The 24,763-nt window shown below is 48.9% G+C and overlaps 1 protein-coding gene across 4 annotated transcripts in view; it reads left to right on the top strand.

The window, feature by feature from the left end:
- Nucleotides 1–24,763, top strand: part of LOC147606752 (uncharacterized) — a 110,070-nt gene that overhangs the window by 10,373 nt on the left and 74,934 nt on the right. For 2 of the 4 annotated variants that reach the window (XM_086791647.1, XM_086791649.1), the window contains exon 2: nt 23,544–23,581. The exons of 1 other annotated variant lie outside the window; for it this stretch is intronic. In XM_086791647.1, coding sequence (XP_086647773.1) covers nt 23,544–23,581 — 38 coding nt within the window. Of the gene's footprint in view, nt 1–23,543; nt 24,259–24,763 lie in introns of all 4 variants that reach the window. One more of the 4 variants, XM_086791650.1, reaches the window with a different exon arrangement.

The following is a 24,763-nucleotide window of genomic DNA, read 5'->3' on the forward strand; positions in this document are numbered from 1 at the left end:
GATCGACTTATTGAAAGGTCGTGGACATAAGTCAAATCAGCCTATCACTTGGAATAACGATTTGGATATGGCCTTCAGACTTTTGAAAGATAAAGTCAAGGAAGCACCTATCTTAGCATTGTCCGATCCTAGTCGGCCTTATGTTCTTGAAACTGATGCCAGTGACTATGCTATCGGGGCTGCTTTATTTCAAGATGGTAGACCGGTTGCTTTTGAAAGTAAAAAGCTAGACGACACTCAATCTCGTTGGCCAACCCTTGAGAAGGAGCTTTATGTTGTGATTCATGCTCTCAAGGTTTAGAGACATTATTTATATGGCTCCAAGTTTGTGGTATTGACTGATCATCAGTCAATCAAGTATGTGTGTGATGCGGATGATTTGAGAGGAAGGAAAGCTCGTTGGGCAGAGTTAATGTAAGATTTTGATTTTTAGATCCGTTATCGGAAGGGGTCCATGAATAGTATTGCAGATGCGCTTAGTCGGATTAGAGAGGTGAATACTTTGTCGTTCATCGAGATTTCTACTGACTTATTTCAGTCATTGAGAGGGCTTTGCAGGATTGATAGTTATTTTGGTCCATTTTGGCAGAAGATCCAGGACGGGAGCTCATTGATTGACCAAGACTCGGTGACTGAGCAGTCTACTATTCAGGTTGCAGGAGGCCAGTGGATGATTCGGAATGGTTTGCTATTCCGTAATGACAAAATTTGTGTATCACAGATCCCGGACATTAGGTCCAAGATTCTTAAGGAGTGTCACGACGTCCCTTCTGCTGGACACCCTGGGGTACATAGAACGTTATCGTTAGTGAAACACACTTTTTATTGGCCGAAGATGAAAGGGTATGTAGAAGATTATGTTCTCAAGTGTCAAATTTGTCAGGCAAATAAAGCTGAATGCTTTAGACAGGCTGGGTTGTTGCATCCTTTGCAAATCCCAGGTAATAAATGGGAAAGTATTTCCATGGATTTTATTACCGGATTGCCAAGAACACATCAAGGCCACGATTCTATTTGGGTTGTGGTAGATCGCTTGACAAAAATGGCTAGATTTTTACCGACCCAAAAGACTATTACAGCTACGCAATTAGCTCGGCAGTTTATTGAGCAATTGTTTAGACTGTACGGGTTACCGCAGGACATAGTCAGTGATAGGGACTCTAAGTTTACGAGTGATTTTTGGAAACTTGTTTTTGAGAAGTTGGAAACAACTTTGAATTTGAGTTCCTGAGATCATCCTCAATCTGATGGCCAGACTGAAAGAGTGAATCAAATTTTGGAGGATATGCTTCGAGCATATGTATCCAAAAGACAGAGTTCATGGGAGGATTAGCTTCCTATGTTAGAATTTGCATATAACAGTACTAAGCATACGAATACAGGGTTTAGTCCTCTTTTTTTTTTTTTTTTTTTTTTTCCGAGAAAAGATCCTTTCATTAGTTATATAAAAACGCCCGTAGGGCTAAAAAAGATCTCTCCTGCTCATAAGAGAAAAAGAGCAGTGAATACAGCAAGGCAGCCAGAGAGACTCTCCCTAGGTGTTGCAAAATACAAGCATCAGTACAAAGGACCGAGGGGCTAAATCATACAATAGGGGGGGGGGGAAAAGCCAAACAGGTGGCTTGTAATGCCAACGGGGGGATCCCGTGTGTAAGGTATAGAAGGGGCCGCTGCGCCAGGTGGTGTGAAAGGCCTGGCGCCGCAAGATCACCTCATCCGAGTCGCCCTGGATGCGGTCATACTGTCCTCGCAGGGTGTGGATCAACTCCTGCCAAATCCCCCGTACAGTCTCTGCTGGTGGCTCCAGTCTCCCCTCAAAGGCCGTGAAACACCGGGCCCTCCAGGTGAACCAGATGGTGAGGCTGCTGAGGAGATCCCATCGTAAATCCCTCTCCTGTGTCCAGCTGGCGGACGAGAAATCCGGTGACGGAACCAGGCAAGGCTGGCCCCTAATGAATCTGATGGCGTGACTGTCCTGCTCCATCTCATAGCCCATAGCAGGCCCTGACGAAGTCGACCAAACAGCGGCACCCCACGTAAACATACCCTCTGGAGAGGGGGGGGCCAGAATACGCAGCATCCGCAGCCAAATCTGCTGCGCCTGAGGGCAATCCCATAGGCAATGTCTCTGTGTCTCCATAGGGTGGCCGCATCGGACGCAGGCCGCCGGACGACCGCTGTAAACAAGCCAGGTGCCAACTGCTGAGCCCCTGTGGGCGACCAGCCACCACTGGAAAGTCGAGATCCTGCGGGCCTGTCGACTAGCCCAGAGCCGAGCCCAAAAATCCTCCAGGAACTCGTGTGAGAGTCCTTGTAGCCGCCAATGCCCCGCTGCAGCTGGAGAGACCATCCTCCTCGCCGTCAAAATATGCCGCCCCAGCCGAACAGTATACTGGAAAAAGGTGATCTCTGTGGCCTCAAGGGATGCATAAGGATCATGCCACTCGTACTCCCCCGGGTCCCACTGTAGCCGGGCCAAGGGGCGTGCTGCATATGCCCATATGCGCCAATCCGGCGCACATCTGCAGGGTCGGGGTCAATATGCCACTTTCGAGAAGCGGCGGCCACTACCTGTATCCTCTGAAAGGTGCACTCTGCAACCAAAGGCGACTCCACCTCCACTCTCTGAAGTCTGCCCTCATCCTGAATCTCATAGTAGAGGCATCTGCCATCCTCAGTGCAAGCTCTGACAGCAATCAGGATCTCCAACTGTGTAACGGCTCCCATCCACCGTGGGGCCACTAGCTCGAAAGGCGTGAACCACTCCTCTGTGAGTGCCTCCTGAATATCATCCCTCATAATCAACCCCCCTCTGAAGTGACTCAGCCTCTCCACCTGGATCTCCTTTGGGAGACTGCAGAAGGCTTGCCAGTCTCCAAAACTACGTGCTGGGCCTGCCGCTAACGGTCCCCAGGCTAGACGAGGCCGAGAACCCAGCATATGACCTTGCTCTGTGCGAACCGCTGGGCTCCAGATGAGCGGCTGTCTGGCCCGCTCCTCAACACAAGAAGGAGGTCGCTGAGAGAGCCCCGGTCTCAGCAGCTCCCAAGCTCTCAGGATGCTCAAAGCAAATCTGTCCTCCCATCCTCTACTGAGGCCTGTCCTCTTCATCTCTATGAAGATCCAGCGAATCTCTGGTGCCCAAGTGCCCCCTGCTGGGGGAGCCCGAGCCTGCAGCCGCTGCAAGAGCTGCTCTTTCCAAGGCTCAGCGCCTGGAAGCAGCCCCCGAACAATAAGCTTCCCTGATAAGGCTCTACTTTGATCGACTGGATCTATAATGCCCAAGCCTCCCTGAGCCAGCGGAAGTGTAATAACTGCCCATGCAACCTTTGCCCGGGTTGGCTGACCATCCCGCCCAGACCAAAGAAAGTTCCTGATCGGCTGATGCAAGAGCTCGAGAAGATCCAGCAAGACGTAATGTACCACATGGTCGCTAACAGCACCTGATTTGCCACCACCACCCTCCCAACCAAGGATACTCCAATACAAAAGCTTCTTCCGAATGCTCAGAAGAAGCGGGGCAATCTGCTGCTCAGGTGACAAATCTAGTCCAATCTGGCATCCCAAATACCGCACTGCTGTGCGAGGAGGAATCCATCTAAAACCGGGGTCCGGGCTCCATGCCGGAGTGGGAGCACTACTGATCCAAAAGGCCACTGTCTTGCGCCAATTGATCAATGCTCCCGAAGCTGCACTAAAAACCTGGAGCGACTGCTCTGCCCGAAGAAGATTGGCCTCTTGGCCATGCAAAAATAAGCCCGTGTCGTCTGCAAACTCAGCATCGAGCAGGTCCTCCCCCCGGACTGGGAGCTGGAGTCCTCTCAAACCAACCTCCTCTGCCGTCAAATACATGCTCATAGCCTCCGCAAAGAAGAGAAAAAGAAAAGGGGCGAGGGGACACCCCTGACGGACTGATCTGGTCAGCTCAAAACTCGGCCCCCGTCCTCCTGCAATCAACACCTGGCTACGAGCTGTGGAATATAGAGCCGCCACCCCTCTGATCCATCCTGGCTCAAAGCCCAGGCGAAGCATAGTGCCCTCTAAGAAACCCCAATCAACTCTATCGTATGCCTTCTCAAAATCGAGAAGCATCACGACCAAGTCCTCACCAAAAAATCTAGCTCGGGCCGTCGCCTCCCAGAAAGTAAAGATGTTGTCAAGGATACTGCGCTCCTTGACGAATCTTGTCTGGGTAGCATGAATCAACTCCCCCAGGAAGAGCTGGATCCTCAAACTCAAGGCCTTTGCTAAGACCTTGTAGACAGTACTGAGGATCGTAATAGGCCTCCAATGCCGAATATCATCTGATACTCCCTCCCCCTTGGGGATAAGAAAGATCAAGCCCTTTGAAAAGCTCTGTGGCATCACTCCAGTGTCCAAAACATACTGAAAGCCCCTGCGGAGGCCTGGCCCCAAAAGGTCCCAATAGCGCATAAAAAAGGCCGGCGTCAGTTCGTCCTCCCCTGGGCAACTATGTCGCGGCAGGACCCTCAAGGCCTCGGCAAGCTCAATCTCTGAAAGAGGCGCACCAAGAACTGTACGCATACGATCTGTGACCCTCCTCTGCACATGGGCCCACACAGTCTGTCTGCAAGCATCTTGATCCTCAGTGGTGGCTGGCTTCGCTGAAAGCAGGTCTCTATAGAATGCAATGGCAATGGCTCTGATCTCCTCGGGCTCAGTAGCTACTGATCCATCCGGTCTACCAAGCTGACGGACTCCTGCTCGAGCATGGCGGGGTCCAGTGATCTCAAAAAACATCCCAGTCACTCTATCACCAAGCTGCGTCCACTGAGAGGCCTGACGACGATAGTAAAACTCATGTCTCTGCTCCTCTGCCTCTCTAACCTCCTGGTGTGCCTAGCTCAGCTGTGACGCCACCCACTCACATGCAGGCTGCTGCTCTTGAAGGCGCTGTAGCGAAGCAAGGCTGTGTCTCAGCAGCCGATGCTCCCGCTCGCGAATCTCTCCCAGCCGTGTCAAAGCTGCAGCGTGCAAAAAAGAGCTAAGCTCGATGAGTCCTTGGGCACACTGGCCTGCTGCATCCTGGTCAGAGCACTGACTATCATGCCAGGTCCTCTCAATGTCCTCAGCGAGACTGGGATCTGTAAGTACCCTCTCTGGGATCCTCAACTGCAAGCTGGGCTCCCGTGTCCTCTCCTCCAATGTCAAGATAACTGGCGCATGATCTGAAAATGAGGTGCCAGCGAGAATGCCAACGGAGCCCCCTCGCTCCCCTAACCAGTCGCCCACATAAAAGCGATCAATCCGTGATAGATTAGTCCCTCCTTGCCGGCGATCCGACCGAGAGAAACTAAGATTGTCCTGAGTCGGGAGAAGGCCCCATGCTGCCATGCATCAGTGATCCTCAGTGACATGCAAAACCGGTCCCAAGCTGCAAGCTCCGTGCCGTGCACTGTAACATGACTGCCTCCCACTCTATCGGCCGGGTCCTCAAGCATGTTGAAGTCTCCCCCGACACACCAATGTGCGGCCTCTGGCAATGCATCCGTAACCTGGGTCCAGAACTCTGCTCTGGCACTAGCATGATTGGGCGCATAGACGTTGAGCACGCCCAATAGCTCATCATGCATCCTCAGAATGACATACTGTGCTCTACCAGGCACAATGATCCCTCGATCCACAATGGCCTGCCGCCATACATCTGCAATGACCATGCATACTCCTCCCTGTCCACCCAAAGGACCAAACCCTACAGACCAAAAGGTGTCCCATCTACCAGGCATCACCGAACCATATCTCCGGATCCTGCTCTCACCCAAGTGGTGCTCCTGCATCATCAAAATATCAATGCTGCCACCAACTAGGCATCTCTGAAGCTCCTGCCTCAAGCAACCACCAACCACGATAGCGTATAAAATGTGCTCCGCCAAGGCCCTGTACATTCCATGAGATGATCCTCATGGATGACCTGCTGAGGTGGATGTTGTCTCAGCCGTACGGCGGGCCTTCGCAAGCGGCTTGGATGGAGAGTAGTCCCCATCCGAGCGGCTGCGAATCTGCCCACCCGGTGTACTGCAAGAATCACGGATCAGGCGCCAATGAGCTGTGGCCCATGGCGACTGCCTCCCGCTCTGACAGAGCAACCTCGTGTATACATACATATCCAGGGTCGCGTGCTAAGTCTGCCACTATGCAAACGACCAAATGACGAATCCTTGAGGCATCCACACTCCCGGGATCTAAGAAAAAATGAGCCAACTCCCATAGTCGGCCTATCACATCTGTCACCTCCAGATCGCTCACACGATGAGAAAACTCAACTGCCTGAGTCTTCAAAGTGCTAAGAGCGAGCTCTAGAGTCCACTCCCGGTCGCAAGGGCCACATAGAGGGAACGAGAAGGCCACCGCTGAATCAAGTGCTTCCTCCCCGCGGGCCGGAGGTATCACTACATGAACTCGGATGGGTGCTGGCTCATGGGGGCCCTCTGCAAGCCGTGTGAAGGCATAATCAAAAGCCTCCGAGCGCTGTCTAATGCCGAGGCAACTCAGCCGACTGGGGATAGATGAAGCCCGAATCGGCATGGTAGGTCTCCTCTGTGGTGCTCGAGCGAGGTCGGTGCTCAGCGCCCTCCGGACTGCAGGTGAACGCCAGGGGACTGCCAGGGCCTCCCGGGAAGGTGAGGCGGGCGGGGGGGGAGGAGGGGGGGCGAGGGAGGTGGAGAGGGAGCCGCTGCCGAAACCGGAGCGGGGACGGGAGGCGGCGAAGGTGGAAGCGAGGCGGTGGGAGGGGACGGGGGTGGGGGGGGGGTGAAGGAGGGGGTGCTGGCATCTCCTGGTCCTCAGTCGTTGCCGCAGGGGTCTCCTCCTGGAGGGGAGCAAAGCTGTTCCTCACGGGAACCCAGTGAGGTTGAGACTGTGGCTGCTGCTGCAGCGGTCTCTGGGCGTGCTGCTGTGGCTGTCTCCCTCGACGGCGCCCTTGTCCAGGCTGCCACTCCGAGGTCTCTGTGGCCTGAGCAGGTGTCCCGGAGGCAGTCTGCCGAGCCGCATCTGTGGGCGGGCCATCAGGGGCCTGCTGTGGTGAGGGTCGGGGTCTCCTGCGAGGGCTGGCCTTGGCCAGATGACCGACCTGCCTGCAAATGAAGCACTGGTTCGGGAGCCCCGAGAACTCCACTCTCTGATCAATCCATCCCCCCCCTATCCTAGGTAGCTGAATGACCTTAGGAAGGGAGGAGATGTCAGACACCAAAACTCTGACCGAAGGTAGCCCAGCTGCTCTGGCCACCACTAAAGCTGCTGTGGGGCCAGTCTCTAGTACCGAGCCCAGCAATGCTCCTAGCCTAGAGAGGAGCGGAAGATACTCCCGGCGGAGTCCAGGGAAGCAAACTGTAACATGGAAAAGGCGCTCTCCCTGCTGAGCCGCTGCTGGGTCAAAGCTATGCTGCCAAGGTCTGAAGAAAGCCCGAGCACCCCTGATGTCAAGGGGACTCATGGCAAGGACCTTGGCCACGGTCTCGAACTCGTCCACGGCCTAGTAGCTGTACGTCTAGGATCTTGCCCACATCTGCAAGAAGGCGGGCTTGGAGAAGATCCCGGATCACCCCTCTGTTGGGGCGAGTGCCGACTATACGGCAGATGGTGGAATGAGCCTGGAGGCGTTCCACCTCTGCGGTGAGGCTTGCTTCCTCTTCTGGCGAAAGAGAAAGCCTGATGGGGGTGTCCTCAAGGGCGGGCGAGGGGGCTGCGGCGGGGGAGTCCCTCTGAGGCGGGGCGGGAGGAGCCTCCATCAGAGTCTGAAGCTATGGCAAAGGCGAGGCGAAAGCGGAGATCCTGCAAGAACCGAGTTGCACACAGAGAGGCGGAAGACGAAGGCCAGAGAAAAAGGAAAAACCTCCCTTGGGGGCGGAAGTCAGCAAAAAAAGGGAGGGGGGAGGTGAAGCGGCGAAGGAGTAGCCCTGGGGGGGGGGGGGGGGAGAAAGAGCTGGCGGAGGGGGGGGGTGGGGCGTTGCAGAGGGGAGGTGGGCGCGAAAGAAGGGGGGGGCGCGAAGGTGAGGAGGGGCGGCAGGCAGTGCAGCGAGGGAGGGGGGCGCAGTAGCGAAGGCAGGCGGGGGGGGCAAGGGGAGGCGCGAGGAATGAGGGGGGTGCGAGGGGACGAGCAGGCAGGTAGGCGGGGGGGCGCAGGTATGCAGGTAGTGCGAGCAGGGAGGGGCGGGAGCTTCAGCGAGCCAAATTCCGACCGTAGCATTTTTAGGGTTTAGTCCTTTCATGCTTTATGTATGGTTTTCAACCAAGATCACCTGTTACAGTAGGATTCTCAGGACTTCAGCATGATGCAGCACCTAATTTTTTGCAAGATATGCAGGAAATGTTACAAGTTGCGAGCGAAGGAATCTATTAGAAGTGCTCAAGACCGAGACAGGTTTTATTCTAATAGACATCGTTCACCGAGAGAGTTCTCTGAAGGAACGATGGTGTATTTGCGAGTTCCGAAAGATTCCGAGACTTTACGGACAGGTAGATCTCCGAAATTATCCCCTAGATACTGTGAACCATTTCGTATCATAGGACGGATTGGTTCAGTTGCATATGAATTGGATTTGCCTTCTCATGTGAAAGTTCATCTTGTATTTCATGTTAGTAGACTTAAGGAAGTACTGGGTGGAGTAGATCAGTTAGTTACTCCTCAAGAAATTATAGATGTCGAGGACATGACATTTGTTCTGCACGAACCTGAAAAGATTCTTGGATTTCGTGAAAGAAGATTGCGTAATACGCTTATCACGGAATACAAGATCAAGTGGATGGATCGTGTTGAGGAGGACGCTACATGGGAGACATTGACTACTCTTCAGAGAGATTACCCTGGCTTTTTAGTGAGCTCAGGAGTGAGCTCTTAGAGGAAGGGGAGTATGTCATGTGCACAGTGTGTATCTACCGTGTGCTACACACACGCAAGACTAGTTTCGAGGCTTGGGGAAGCTTGGAACTAGGCAGGCCGATGGACGAGCTGAGTTAGGGAAATACTAACAGGCGGGCACCCAAGTATGGACGGGCGGGCGCCCAAGTGTGGACGCCCGATGACCGGCCAAGAGCCTATAAAAGGGTGGCCAAGGTTAGTTATTGGGATATAGAGAGTCTCACGAGTTTGTGAGAGCTCTATGGTCTTGGAGCTTGGATCTAGTGCAGACGTGCACCTGCTTTGCGCAGCCGAGGCCGGCAGCAGTCTCGAGGCCCGCGAGGGCAGCTTCATGGCGGTATGGGACGTCGCGCGAGGAGGAGATTGGTCGGTACGTCAACCTAGTTAGCTCAGCTCGTGGCTCGGTGGGGACAGCCAAGACTGTGGGCTCGCCCACGGCTGTCATGGTTGGGAGGTGAGTCAGGCCTGCACCTCCTTGTTTGTTTGTTTGTTCGTTTGTTTGCAGGATACGAGTTTCGAACCAAGATCGATCACGAGGAGATCCGTGGGGATTTGACAGTATGCCTTCAACTAACTGGTCTCGAGATAGCTCGTAGAGTGTGGCATAGGGTAAACGACCATAGCGAAAGTGCCAGTCGTTCAATGTCGGATGGAGCTTGGGTCACATAGGCACGAACCCGATGAAACTCTAAACCAGCAGAAGATGGCTCAGTTAAAAAAGTAGACATCCGGTACAAACCATCCTTCTAAGCTTGACCTCTGGCAACAACAAGACCGGTAGTCTCATCAATTACCTCGACAACTCGTTTGTTGAAGTAAACTCCATGATCGAGTTGGGTCAGCTGGGATACAGAAAGTAAGCTGAAACCTAAATTAGGGATAAGATAGACATTGTCCAAGGTAGCCTAGTTGGGGCCAGTGTTGGTGTCAAATAAGACAGTGCCAATGGATTTTATGGGCATCATCGTGTTGTTGCCACATTGAACTTCTCCCTTAACGGGACGTTGAGAGATGAAACTGTCAGCATCGCGTGCCATATGGTGAGTAGCTCCACTGTCAACTACCCAAGTGACTGGATGACCACAGGGAAGAGTTGGATGGGCCTCAATGATGGGCACAGAAGGATTGTCAGGTAACTGACGGATCTGAATGAAGGCAGAGGCTTTCCCTCGCGGATGGCCTCGTTTAGGCCTTTCTTTCTTCTTCTTTCTGGAGGAGTGGCTAGAGTCAACCTTAAATGTGACCTGAGTGATATTGGCCGAGGAGCCGGGATGAGGTGTAAGGGAAGACCAGTCAGACATCTCTTCAAGGGTGGTGAAAGAAACTGACTGGGAGGGTGAGGCTTGAGCAACTTGACCAGTGGATCACCACCGAGAGAAACGTGGCCAAGTCGAACCATTGCCTTGTTGCTGGGTCCTTGGCGGGGAGCCCGGCAGAGTAGGTGCTGGATTACTACCCCCTCTGGATTCTCCAATTTGGGGCATTGCTACCACCTTGCTTGTTTTGGCAGGTGGAGGTAGTGGGGTTGGAGGTGTTGCCTCTATTTTCCTTGGCTTTAAAAACACACTCATCATCAAAATGTCTAGGCATTTGGCAATAAGTGCAAAATCTATTCTTTTTGGGAATATTTTGCCAGTGGGGAATGGGTGTTGAGGCAGGGTTTTTGGAATCAGTATTGTTGCCGCTGGGAGGTTTGCCTTGATTTCCTGAGTTGCTGTTCCCCTTTCCTTGCTGTCCTTTTTGAGTAGAGGTGGTATTGGAGACAAGGGCCCCCTCTTGAGTGGAGGAAGAGGATGACTTCTAGGGATGAAATTGGTCATGCAACCGAGCGAAGTGCAAGAGTTGGCACTCTCATATAGGTTAGGCATAGGTTCCAAACTAATGGTCTGTGCGACAAAAGTAAAGAAACTAGGTGGCAACTTGTTTAGTAAAGTGATAACCTGGTCTTCCTGTGACTTGGCAGAACCTCTGGTGGCATACTCGGCGTTAAGGCGCCGATATTCAGCAACTTTGACGGTCAGGACATCCTCTTCTTTGATAGAGAAAATTTGAATTTGATGCTCGAGATCAATGCGACGTGTGCGATCATGTGCGGCATCTCTCTGTGCAAGGTGTGCCCATCTGCCAGAGACATAGGAGAATTGTTGGAGTTGAGAATGAAACTACGGCAAAAGGCCTTGCATGAGCTCCACTATAGCAGTGACATTTCTAGCTTCCCAATGGCTGATGACTTCAGGAGGTGCTAGGGAAGGGTGGGGTTTTGGTTCAAATCCCTTTACTAGGTTCTAGGAACCTTGGGAAGTAAAAATTTGTTCCATAAGATTAGCCTAGGTTGTATAATTAGACCTGTTAAAACGAGTCTTTTCTGTGAAAGCATTTCTGGACATAGAAAGATGAAAGGAAGATGGTGGGGGAGTCCAAGATGGCTGGTGTCCAGATCTAGAGTGTAAGGTTTGAGGAGGGAAACCAGAAAATCCACCAGGACCAGGCATAGGTGTAGGACCTGTCGAGGGTGCTCCATAAGATGGAATATAGGTTTGGGCACTCAGCATAGGTGGAATACTTGGTTGAGGCACAAATCCTTGAGAGGGCACATAATTAGGAAAAACACCAATGCCAGAGATGAGTTGGTAAACCACCTGATACCCTGGAATGCTAGGTGGCACCGTAGTGCTAGAGGGCATAGTGCTGAAAGATACCTGGGATGGGTAGAACCCATACGCAGGACCGAAAGGAGGTGCAGGGGGTGATGATTGCACGCCAACACTAGTAGGAAAAGATATGGGTTGGGTGGGAGGGTTTTGTGCTTGAAGTTGAGCAGTATTCCATAACACATTAGGAGTAGGGACAGAAAGTGAACCGGAGGAGAAAACAGTGTTACCTCCTTGAACACCAGAAGTCTGAGAGTGAATTGTACTCCTAGACCCTCCTCTGTTTGGGTTCACAAAATGCCAGGGATTGAGGGTAGTTGATGGTACTGTTTGTTGAACCTGTGCTACAAAAGAAGATACCCAGGTAGAGTTAGGAACATACGTACTATAAGGCACATACGAACTGACGTGGTCATCGGCAGGGTTGATGATGATGGATCTCCGAACGACTGAGGAGGTACGTGTCCTTCCTGAGAAAAAGTCCCATACGGAAGTCCAGTTTGTCGGCTAGAATGAGAAGCAGGGCTCTCAAGTTGAGGTTGAATACCTGGGTCCAATATTGGCACACTGGCTGTGGGCATGTATCCTCCTCTGGAAGCAACGGCTGATGAGCTCGGAGAAGAAAAACCATATGCCAAGGGTGTAGAGGGTGAGTAGGTAAAAATAGGCTGGTCGTCTCCCGATTAAGGACCTCGAATAGGGCTGTCCAATGAATGAGGAGTCCCATCCTCCGTGTGATCTATATCTGAATAAGGAGAATCAATATCTGGTATGAAAGGCTGATCCTCCGGAATCGTGGGTAGACGATCCATGCTATGTGCTCTCAAGGTCTTCAATCCTTTTGCTCACGATAGCTCTGATACCATGTGAGGGCAAAAGAGACCAAAGGACCAAATATATGAGAGATTAGAGCAAATCACACAAAATGCAATGGTGATATGTATATAAATGATAAAGTCCAGCATAGGAGCTCTATGTGAGACTCCGAACGAGCAAAGAAGGCTGCTGTCCCAAAAACGCAGATAACAGTCCTGAAGTAAGCCTGATGTAAGCGCCGATATATACCTGATGTAAGGCTGATGTGAGCTGAGATATAAGCGCGATGTAAGCACAGATGTAAGCGCTGATGTCCTGATGACTGCTGAAGTAAAACACAGAAGTATGCTGAAGTGAAACTCAGATGTATGTGGCCTGTACCAGCAGCAGCAACTGGAAAAACGCTAATGATCACCCTTGATGTAGGCGACCTGTCATGACCCTGTGAATTTGTGCAGCATAAGTGTGAGCATGGTGGTCGGTGAGCAAGAAACATGTTTAAGGTTCATACTTGGGGACAATAGGGAATTAATGTTGATAATCCCATGTGTGGACAACCCCAAGTGTGGAGGGGACAAAAAGGAATTAAAGTTTAAAGCTTTATAACCTTTGTAAAACTCTTTTCTAAAGGATGGTGGCCCCTAGGCTAATTTTGGAGGCCTACACCACTTTTGGAGAGTGGGGGCTAGCACTTTTGGATGGAGACGTATGGAGAGGCCCTTGGTTTCTATGATTTCCCGGATGATTAGGGCCAAAGCCTCCGTACCACATGATATTATCCGTGTAGAGATGGCTGCCCCCCCATTGGTAGTAGAGGCACTCACTCAATTAGTCTCCTTTATACATAGCACTTCGGCTCTCCCTAGAGACAAATATGCTCGCTTAGCCCTGGAGTCTTCACGACAGTTGGCATCATAGGGAGACGGATCATGTTGGTATGCAAAGATGACAGCTTGGTTCCAGCTGCATGGCTTTAGTATGGACAGGCTACCTCCATTTCAGTACTCCCTGGATGCACCCTCCCTCTCTCTCACACGGGCAAAGATTACCAGACTTATCAGGCAAGACTTGACTCAGCTGGACACTAGGAGGACATGGATACAGCTGACACACGAGCTTGGTACGAAGATGGCTTTCTATAGAGATCATCTTCTCGAGCTCACGGAGGATGGGTTTGTGATTAGACCCAGCTACATGGATACTCATCTTTCTCATGGGGTACGGTGTGCTATTGGTCAGATGCGCACATCCTCACACCAGCTAGAGATTGAGACTGGCAGATTCAGAGGAGTACTAGCTGAGGCCAGGATTTGTCAGTTGTGCCAGATGGAGCCAGAGACAGAGTTACATTACATATGTCACTGTCCAGTATATTATGAGATACGAGGCCGTTTTCACTGCCTGTTTAGAGAGGGTTTCGGACCACTTTCTAGAGTCATGAGATACCAGGATCAGAGATGCCTCGGATTATCCTTGCTGGAGCTTCGTAGACATAGAGAGGGTCTCTTGAGAGGGAGGGGATCAGAGAGGGAGAGACACCTACAGAGGCAGATTACAGACTTCTTTCGACCAGAGATTGAGCAGTCAGGCTAGCAGGCATTGCAGCTAGCCCCAGAGTATAGCCGCACCAGAGGTACACTGATTGATCGGGCTATAGAGCTGGGGCGGTCCAGGCGCCCCAAGATGAGAGGCCCATCTCGACACCGGCGGAGACTACAACAGAGGATCAGGACCATACTAGCACGGCATGGGAGACGTCCAGTGAGAGTACTCACCATGGAGGACATTGAGGATATCCGCCATCGACCGATGAGAGACATCTTTGGATAGTGATGTGTATGATGCTTACCTTTGTTGCTGGAGTTTTCCTCCCAGATGTTATCCATTAGGAGCTCCTAGTACCGTACTTTTCCTCATAGTTGTTTCAGTTTCAGTTAGTTGATTAGTTGTTTTTAGCTTTTCTTACACAGACATTGTATCAGATCCACCAATTGTTGTAACCTTTTTGGTCTCATAGGTCATTTTGGCCTTCTGAAGACGTTAATATATCTTTCATTTCATCTCTCTCTCTCTCTCTCTCTCTCTCTCATGCTTTTTGGAAAAAGGCTGCTGGCGGGGCTGCGCATCTCTCTCTCCTGCTTTTTGGAAGGGACTGCTGGCGGGCAGCGCTACAGAGAATACAGGCGCTGCTGATTACCACGTCAGAGTCTGCTTTTTGGAGAGTAAAAGACTAGTTGGCTGCTGTACTACAGAACAGTATTTACAGGCGCAGACTGCAGTCTCTTTGGCTTTTGGAGGACAGGCTGGCTGCTGCGCAACAGTACATACATGCGTCTGCAGAATCTTCTTTTCTCCTTTGCTTTTGGCAAGAAGCTGGCTGTTGAGCTGCACTGTTGTTCATACACGTAGTGTTGGACACAAAAGTGTGGACTGTAAGAGGGAGTGCAGGGCTGGACAGCAGGTTCACCCCCAGGTGTTCTCTCTTGCGGCTTGCAAGACGAGCGCAAGACAGAACGGGACTTTTCCGCACATCTTCTCTCTCTTGTTAAAAGTGACACAAGGACTGTAAGTTTCTCTCTCTTTGTGAGCAGGTGGGACTGCAAGAGGTGTCTGACTAGGTCTCTCTTTTCACTGGCTTGTGACTGTTCTGGAGTTGTTCTCTCTGGCCCTTTTGAGAGGAAGGGTTTGGCAGTTCAGAGGGTTGAAACAGGGCAAGTTTGTGAACTGATTTGGAAGAGTTTGTGGACTGTTTTCATGGCTGAGTTCGTGGCTATGTGCATGGTTCAGTCAAAAGCATATTCAAGGCCTCATGGAAGCACTGTCTTAGCAGATTAGAGGAGATAGCAGTGTGGTGTTTTTGGGACACAAAGCTGTGTGTAACCTCTATGCTAAGAGGTCCAGAGGATTGGCAGATTGGACATGCAGACATACAAGCCATGAATGGCCATGTTGTACTTGTTTAAACTTTTCCATTGAATTTGAATAAAGAAATACCAAAAGGGGTGCCAAGCTTTGGGGCCAACAGGTGTCGTTCTTTTTCATGTGTTGGAGCACTCTAGCTCCCATATATTTGTTTTATTGGCTGGACTACAATTGGTTTGGGTGACTGCTAGTCTACCGCACTTTGGTTTCTACTAGAGACCGGTTTCACGACCACTTCAACAGCAGCAGTAGAAGCAGGGAGTAGGTTCCACCTGTCGTAGGCACCAACAGTAGCAGCCGGAGAAGAAAAACGCAAATGATCTGCCCTGATGTAGGCAACCAATCCAGCAGCAGGGAGTAAAAATGCTGAGGTTCAGTCCTGAAGTAGGCGAGCAGCAAGGAAGTACTCGTGATGGATGTGTTCACAAGGATGCGCCTCATATTTATATGGAAAGGGAGGGTGCTAGTCGGCCAGTAGAGACAGTCGGCTAGTAGATAAAAAGTGAAGTTTAAATGACTAAATAGCCCTTTTTGGGCAGGGTAAAATACCCTTTTGGGTATATTTTCACACAGTTCTACACCCACTATTGGGCACTGATGACATTAGTGGCGATGTTGTAGTATCTAGTCCATACTATGCATAATGGAGTTGATAGTTATATAGTCTTGTGGGTTGACTATATAGTCTTGTGGGTTATATAGTCTTGTGGGTTGACTACCATGAGTATATAACATGCACGTTCCTAAAAGGTGAATTTGGGCATGTTCTTGGATTCATCTAGGTATATAATTCAGCCGTATTAGCGGACATGCAGATTTCACATTGTGAAGTTTTCGTCTGAGTTGCGGTGGCCAGTTGATATTGTGCTAATTCTTTCTATCTTTAGCGGTGCATTTGCCCTATCAACTACTTATTTACTATACTAATTCTTTCTATTTGCTACTTCCCTTAGTGATAGGCTTCATTATGGTTGAGTCTGCCCTGCATCTTCGTAGGTTTGACAAAAACTCAGTACAAAGGCCTTTGTGTGAATATATGCTCTTATGTGTGTGTGTGTGTTTGTGGAGTGCATGCGTGAGAGAATATCTTGATACAGAGTTCTACACCCACTATTGGGCACTAATGACGTTAGTGGGGATGTCGTAGTATATAGTCCGTACTATGCATAATGGAATTGATAGTTATATAGTCTTGTGGGTTGACTACCATGAGTATATAACATGCACGTTCCTAGAAGGTGAATTTGGGCATGTTCCTAGATTCATCTAGGTATATAATTCAGCCATATTAGCGGACATGCAGATTTCACATTGTGAAGTTTTCATTCGAGGTGCGGCCACTTGTCTTTCCTAGCAACTACTTATTTGCTGTACTAATTCTTTCTATTTGCTACTTCCCTTAGTGCTAGGCTTCATTATGGTTGAGTTTGCCCTGCATCTCCGGAGGTTTGACAGAAACTCAGTACGAAGGCCTGTGTGAATATATGCTCTTATGTGTGTGTGTGTGTGTGTCTGTTGAGTGTGTGTGAGAGCATATCTTGATACAGAGTTCTACACCCACTATTGGGCACTGATGATGTTAGTGGGGATGATGTAGTATCTAGTCCATACTATGCATAATGGAGTTGATAGTTATATAGTCTTGTGGGTGACTACCATGAGTATATAACATGCACGTTCCTAAAAGGTGAATTTGGGCATGTTTCTAGATTCATCTAGGTATATAGCATTCCCTTGGTGAACTCCCTCGGTGAACGTTGTCTATCAACATAAAACCATGCACGATCTTGTGCACTTGTGATAGCTTCTCATGCGTTGACTAGCATTTCATGCATATTTGCTAAGAAATCTCTAGCCGCATCAATCTGAATACCCTTAAGTCCAACTATTATTGGAGATCTACGTTTGAGTGGGGCCACATCATACAACATACAACAAAAGGGTACTAACGTTGTATAATGTTACATGAAATGCTCGGTCAGTGTGTCAAATGGCACCATAGTGCAGGGTGCATGTGGCAGGAGGGCTTCTTTTAAAAATGAAGAATCACTCTCTCTCACATTGTTACAAATTACAATAATATAAATCTTCAACCTTATGTCATAATCAATTGTGTCACCAGCCTTTGTATTTTGATACCCAAGGAACCAGGAACAAAGGAGAATGCCCAAGGTTTATATTCCACTGCAAGGATTTGAGTATTCTAGAAGTCAAGGCTTGTTGTCCAAGTTGTATCCAAAAGGAGCAACTTTGAGATTGAACAACAGTAAATCTTTTGTACAAGAGTCATGGGACTAGCCATCTCATGGAGGCACTATTTATCGGCACTTCCACATGTGATTAGAGTCGCCCAGGAGTTTCCCCCTATGTCCACGGAGAGTGTGAATTATGTCGAGCCATATGCTCTAGATGGACGTTGCTTGGTGGCCTTAATGGCCTCGCTACTTGTCACGTGAACCGTGCACTGGGGTACATAGTGACACACTGGCATGATCTTCATTGCAGTATTTGTACAGAAGTAGAACCTTTTCTAGGATTATTTGTCGTACGCCGTGACCCCATTGTGAGCCCTCAGTCCAGGGACAATCAAGCACGAGCTACGTAGGTCAGTCAGTTAGTCCTCTTAACCCACTTGGAGAAAGCATCATTCAGGAGCATGTAGGTGTCAACCTTAGTAGTAGTTGCATATAAATCATTTTAGGTGCATTCACATAGAAGGGGGCCAGCCCTAAGGCCAGCCCCAAGGTAGCCATGGCCTTGCCTCATAGTCGGCCAGCATCCGACCAAGTATGGTGGGCAGCCGACCCTGCATAGGGCAGTCGTGGGCATTTATGAGCCAGTCGACTAAAGGTACAATACCCGACTGGCTTTTCAGCAATCGTGAGGGTATTTTCATCAGCCGACAGGCTTTTGCAGCAGTCGTGGGGTATATTTACAGCAGCTAACTAGGTCTACCTAGTCATGGAGGCTTCTTGCACCAGCTGACTGTTGTTTGAGGGGGGTATAAAAGCATGGACTTATTCCCCACTTCAACATTCAGGTATTTAGCAGAAAGCGATTACAGTTTGCAGAATCCTGCTCATCTCCAGGCAACAAGGAAGTCACTTTGCATCTCAGCCAGCATATGTGCAGTCCTTCAGTCATCTGGACTTGCATCAGTAGCCAAGGAGAGTCTTCAACAGAGCCTCAGGATAGCTGGATACTCCGCCGACGTTTGGGCCTCCTCGCCCTTGCGTTGGGCATTCATAGCATTTGTACTCAGCATTGTATAGCATTTCTCCAAAGAATAATATAAGCAAGTACTCTTGTTTGCAGGGGGGCCCTTCAATGGGTATTGGGACCTAATCTGGTATCGTCTTCTACATTCTATATTCTCTATTCTCTCCCTATTCTCTCAAGTTGATGCTACATATTCTTACCACATAAAGGTATAAAGAAGGCCCTGTTGCGCGTTACCATGATCAACGTCGGTGCATGTAACATTGGTATCAGAGCATCAGGTTGGTAACCCAACTCAGCTACCTAAAGAAGTGAGAGCATCTAGTAGATGGTTATACTTCGGTCCGAAAAGAAAAGCAGGCCTCCACCATGTCGGGAGAAGCATCACATCATGAAGAAAGCTAGCAGGAAAGAATGGAGGCGCAAAGCTTCCAAACAGAAAAAGCGCTTCCGCCAAGCACAGAAGAGCTCCTGAAAATGATGATGGAGCAAATAAATTCTCTGAAGATGCAGCTTGCAACCGAAAAGGAAAAACCCAAAGAAGGCATCTTAGATCTAGCACAAGTCCTACTACATATTGAAGAACAACGAAGAAAAGACGATGAAGCAACAAGAAAAGCAGATGAAGAAAGAGAATTGAGACGTGCAGAGGAACAGAGGGATAGGGAAGCCACATGCAAATTTGAGGGAAGACCAACGCCGCAGAGAGAAGGCCGACCGAGAGTTTCAACAAAGACTTGATTGGGAGGCTGTGCAAATCCAGAATCAACAAACCATGGCACAAATTCTGGCGGCTCTCCCTCATCGGACAGCACCTTCCTCGTCCTCCACCACCCCTACCACCACCATCATACGAACCTCTCCAAATTTTAGTAAGTATGATGGTAAGTGTGATCATGCTGCAGTTACTCAATTTATTCATCAATTAGAAGCACATTTTCCATTAGCTAAAATCACAGATCCACAAGACAAAGTCCATATGGCCGCCCCCCAACTCACTAGGGAAGCTGTTACTTGGTGGTAGCATTGGTCACAACTTTACACAGACCCCATCATAGGCCAAGTCTGTATGCCGCAGAGAGAAGGCCGACCGAGAGTTTTAGCAAAGACTCGACTGGGAGGTTGTGCAAATCCAAAATCAACAAACCATGGCACAAATTCTGGCGGCTCTCCCTCATCAGGTAGCACCTTTCTCGTCCTCTAGCACCCCTACCACCACCGTCATACGAACCTCTCCAAATTTTAGTAAGTATGATGGTAAGTGTGATCATGCTGCAGTTACTCAATTTATTCATCAATTTGAAGCACATTTTCCATTAGCTAAAATCACGGATCTATAGGACAAAGTCCATGTGGCCGCCCCCCAATTCACTGGGGAAGCTGTTACTTGGTGGCAGCACTCACAACTTCACACAGACCCCATCACAGGCCAAGTCCGATTTTATTGAAACACCTTCGTGGTTGATCTCAAAGCCCGTTTTCTTCCACCACAGTACATGAACAATCTTGAGGATGAGTTTTACAAACTCACTCAGGGTGGTTCCCTTGTTTTGACCTATTCAAACAAGGTCATTACACTGGCCCAACAATTGGGTATATCGGAAGAAGATAAGCTCAAGCAGTTTATTCGAGGTCTAGATACCACCATTAGGTACCCAGTGCGGGACTTTGAGCCTCAGACTTATGCACGGGTACTGACCCTCGCTCAGAATCAGGAACTGATGCTGAACGGAGATAAGCCCAAGCAGGTACAGTCTAACCCAAAGCCCCAACATCAGTCATCCACCCAGCAGTCGTCTACCCAGGGTAAGGGGATTAGAACAACAAAGACCAAAAGGACCAAAAGAATAATTCTTCGGGTCAGTTGGGCCGTAAGAAAGATTCTACGCCCAAGAAGACTCTTGAGGAAAAAGCTAAGGAGGGCATCAATGGAGGTTATCTCCAGCTTGATGAATAGACATGGTACCGGAAAGAGAACCGTTGTTTCTTCTGTCACACTGTGGGACACGGGATGAAAGATTGTCCTAAATTGCAGGCTGAAAAGTCTGCTAAGGCATCCACTTCCACATTAGCCACTGTAGAATCATCCATGTCTCCGCCATCAGCCTCGAGTGCTGTTCAGCTTTTACCCTCTTTGAATTCAGTGCCACCAATGGTATTTGATGATAAGCAGGAGGGTGAGGTTGAGGGCAAGACAAAGGCTCTCATCCGTGCCTATGCCACTTCAAAGGGACAACAGTTCATTGTCCACTTCGACATGGGCAGTTTTGAGGAGGCCATGATCCATCTCTCTGTAGTTGGCTATGAAATGAGCTGTACCTTGGCTCCTTATCATTTGGATGTGGACGGGTTTACTCCCGGTCTACGTACGCACATTACTCGTAAAGCTCTACAATTTGAGTTTTAGGTTCAGCGGGCCACATTTCAGCGAGATTTCATTGTCTCCCCTCTCTTAGGGTGTGACATGATCCTCGGGATCCAGTGGTTTAGATAGTATGCACCCATTCCTAATTGGAGGCAGGACACTTTCACCATCATTGAAGGCTTTCCTGAGGCTCTCATGATTCATGGGGATTGGAGCATTCCTGGCATTCCACTCATTTCCCACATCCAGGCCCAAAGAGCGATAAAAAAAGGACCAGAGTGTGCGTTACTGTACGTCCGCTCTCAGTCTAATGCAGTTCAAGTAGCACCCGCAGGGGAGGATCGGATGGCTGGTCTTTTGTCTCAATATAGCAACATCATGTTGCGAGACAACCTCCTGCTCACTCTCCCACCCAGTAGACCTGAGGACCATCGCATAGAGTTGGTTCCTGGTTCAGAACCTCCCAACAAGTTTCCTTACCGCCTTTCTAAGGCATTTGAGAGCGAGCTGGAACAACAGTTATCTGACCATCCTCCTGCACCCTGCACTGGGGTACACAGTGACACACTGGCATGATCTTTAGTGCAGCATTTGTACAAAAGTAGAACCTTTTCTAGGATTATTTGTTGTACGTCGTGACCCCATTGTGAGCCCTTAGTCTAGGGACAGTCAGGCATGAGCTACGTAGGCCAGTCTCTAAGCCTTAGAAGTCAATTAGTTGTCAGTCCTCCTAACCCACTTGGAGAAAGCATCATTTAGAAGCATGTAGGTGTCAACCTTAGTAGGAGTTGCATATAAATCATTTTAGGTGCATTCACATAGAAGGGGGCCAGCCCCAAGGCAGCCATGGCCTTGCCTCACAGTCGGGCAGCACCTGACCAGTTATGGTGGGCAGCCGACTGTGCATAGGGTAGTCGTGGACATTTTTGCAGCAGTCGTGGGGTATATTTACAGCAGCCGACTAGGTCTACCCAGTCGTGGAGGCTTTTGCACCAGCTGACTGCTGTTTGAGAGGGGTATAAAAGCATGGACTTATTCCCCACTTCAACATTCAGGTATTCAGCAGAAATGGACTACAGTTTGCAGCATCCTGCTCATCTCCAGGCAGCAAGGTAGTCACTCTGCATCTGAGCCAGCATATGTGCAGTTCTTCAGTCATCTGGACTTGCATCAGTGGCCAAGGAGAGTCTTCAGCAGAGCATTGGGATAGCTGGGCCTCCTCGTCCTTGCGTTGGGCATTCATATCATTTGTACTCAGCATTGTACAGCATTTCTCCAAAGAATAATATAAGCGAATACTCATGCTTGCAGGGGGGGCCCTTCAGTGGGTATGGGGACCCAATCTGGTGTCGTCCTCTACATTCTATATTCTCTACTCTCTCCCTATTCTCTCAAGTTGATGCTACATATTCTCACCACATAAAGGTATAAAGAGGGCCCTGTTGCGTGTTACCACGATCAACCTCGGTGCATGTAACACTACTACAACGAGCTCACCAAATATGCCATGCAACAATACTGGTGCAAATCTCCCATCTTCGGTGTGCAATAGCCTCTTTATAGTATTAATTTGTCATGCTGGAAAGGTCTCTCTTAGATGACACCTCCTTCACTCCAAATGGCAGTTTGTTGGATTTTGGGGTCTAGTAAGTGTCTAGTGGTGTGTGAACACTTTAGGTTATTGGCTAGTAGAAGTGCTAGTATATTTCTTGTATGTAGGCAAGTAGGCATCTTGAGATGGTGGACAACCATGTAGACATCCTTAAGATGAGCATGCTATGTATAACATCTCAAAGAGTGAGATTGGATACTTAGGGATTTGCCATGTATATCAAATTAATGCTTTGGAAAATTTTGGAGAACCTGCTATGTTGATGGCTCGGTAGAGCAAGCTTTGGAAAGCTTCCCAGGCAGCTGGTTTGTGTCACCAGCTGGGTGGACATGCACGTGATCATCATGAACTTATTGCTGTTAGATATAGTATGGCTCGTTACCATACATGAATGGCCGTAGAGGCTCTTGGGTAGTAGTCCACTGTCTGTGGACTAGGCCAAGAGATGGTATAGACCACCGACTGTGGTAGGTTGAGAGATGGCTTGGTTGTAGAACACTGGTTGTACAGTAAAGTCGTTGCAGCTGGCGTATACTTGTGTTACTTGTGCTGCCGCAATGATCCATCTTTTTGCTAAGTACTCCATGTCTGCTGCAAGTATCCACATCCATATTGGTGTTGGCCTTGCCAAAGCCTGCTCTGTGGCCCCCTTCCTTACCATATTGGCTGAGTCACAAGCAAGAATTCATACTTGCTAGCAACATAGTTTCATGTGTTAATTATAACCATGAGTATGATTTAAAAAAAAGTCACTTTTGTGTTTCTGCTGGATCAGGTTAGGGAGTGTGAACATACTAGTTCACACTGTTAAGTTTGAGAACACCCTGTTTTATTAAGATCTAGTTTGATGTATTTGTGACGACAAGACTCTTGTAATATTTCTTTCTGCCTCGTCAATGCTGTTCTCTCCATAATGTGGTGATCTTAGATGTGCTCAAGTTTTTTTCCTTCAAAGTTGAGTGGGACTTGTGGCTGAGTGTGTCAATAAACTCCAAAAGTTTCAGCTCTGGATCAAATTTCAAGTTACAAAATTTATGACTTTGTTTGCTAATTTTTTGAGTAACTGGATTGGGTATGCAGCTCAGCTTGAAGTTTATCGACACAGAACAGTTTCAGAGGTGATCTATTTGCTTAAAGTGTCCTGCATCTCAGGAATATACATCTGTATGTTGGATGGTCACATCTTAAAAGCCCTCATATGTCAAAAGTTAAGTGAATTGTTGCCATTCTTCTGTGATTATTACTGCTAAAGTACTCAGAAAGGGATGAAGACATGCAGAGAATTTGTAAAGATCAGCATGCATGTTATCCTGCTACATCATCAATGCAGTATAGGGTATACAGTAAGCATGAGAAAAACATGAGCAGTGTTGAGGAAGCTTCTATGTAAAAACTCTTCCCTATTGCTCAGTGCTATCTTCAGAGTTTAAGAGAGAGGACTGTGTTTCCAGATGCTCATGCAAAGCCTCATCAGGAAATTACTCATAAACTGTGCTGGTCCGTTTGTGTCTGTTTATGTATTGACGGAGTAGTGGAAAACTAAGAATTTGCGTAGGTCTATCTTTACGTGACTTTTTTTGAGCAAAGCACCTCACCAGTATAGTTGTCATAGTGGTGAAATTGTGAGTGCGCTGAAGTATTCAGGGCACCAGTTTGTACGAGTATACTCATGTTATGTACATAAACAAGACACAAGCCAGGATCCTGGGAACAAGATAACATACTGTTTTTAAAGATAAAAGAGAAAACATAGCATGCACAGCTACTTTGAGACATATTATGCTGCCAATGTCCTGTCAAAGAAAAGAGCATGCAAGCTTCTCAGGTAGCCTTAAAGGTTTAAAACATAGTTTGTACAGCCACTGCAATGCATTTGCTTTCTGCAGGTCTGATGCCTCTCTTAATGTATGTCTCTGAGGATTTTTGGAAAGATGTGGCTGCTGAGTGTTCTTCTTCTTTTTTTTTTCCGGGGAAAAGATCCTTCAATTAGTCAAAGGAAAAAACAGCCACAAAGGGCTACATACAAACTCGCCTCATTGAAGGGCGGGAATCAAATGATCATGAGGGGAAGAGATGCTTCTCCTCTGGCTGGCCACTCTATGAAGAGAAGGCTATCTCATACAGGGGGCCTGCTCCCAGAAACCCTCTAATCGGCTTTGGGCTGCCTCCTGCAAGAAACAGCTGATCTCCCCTAAGCCCTCATCCAATGTGCGCGCAGCAGAGCCTGAAAGAAAATCCAATCCCGCCCATATCTTCTCTATCCTGCTGCAAATCTCGGGGTCCTGAATGAGTGTGTCCAG

This window comes from Cibotium barometz, chromosome 57 (genome assembly GCF_041138505.1).
Source record: "Cibotium barometz isolate CiBa-2024 chromosome 57, ASM4113850v1, whole genome shotgun sequence".
Classification (NCBI taxonomy): Eukaryota; Viridiplantae; Streptophyta; class Polypodiopsida; order Cyatheales; family Cibotiaceae; genus Cibotium; species Cibotium barometz.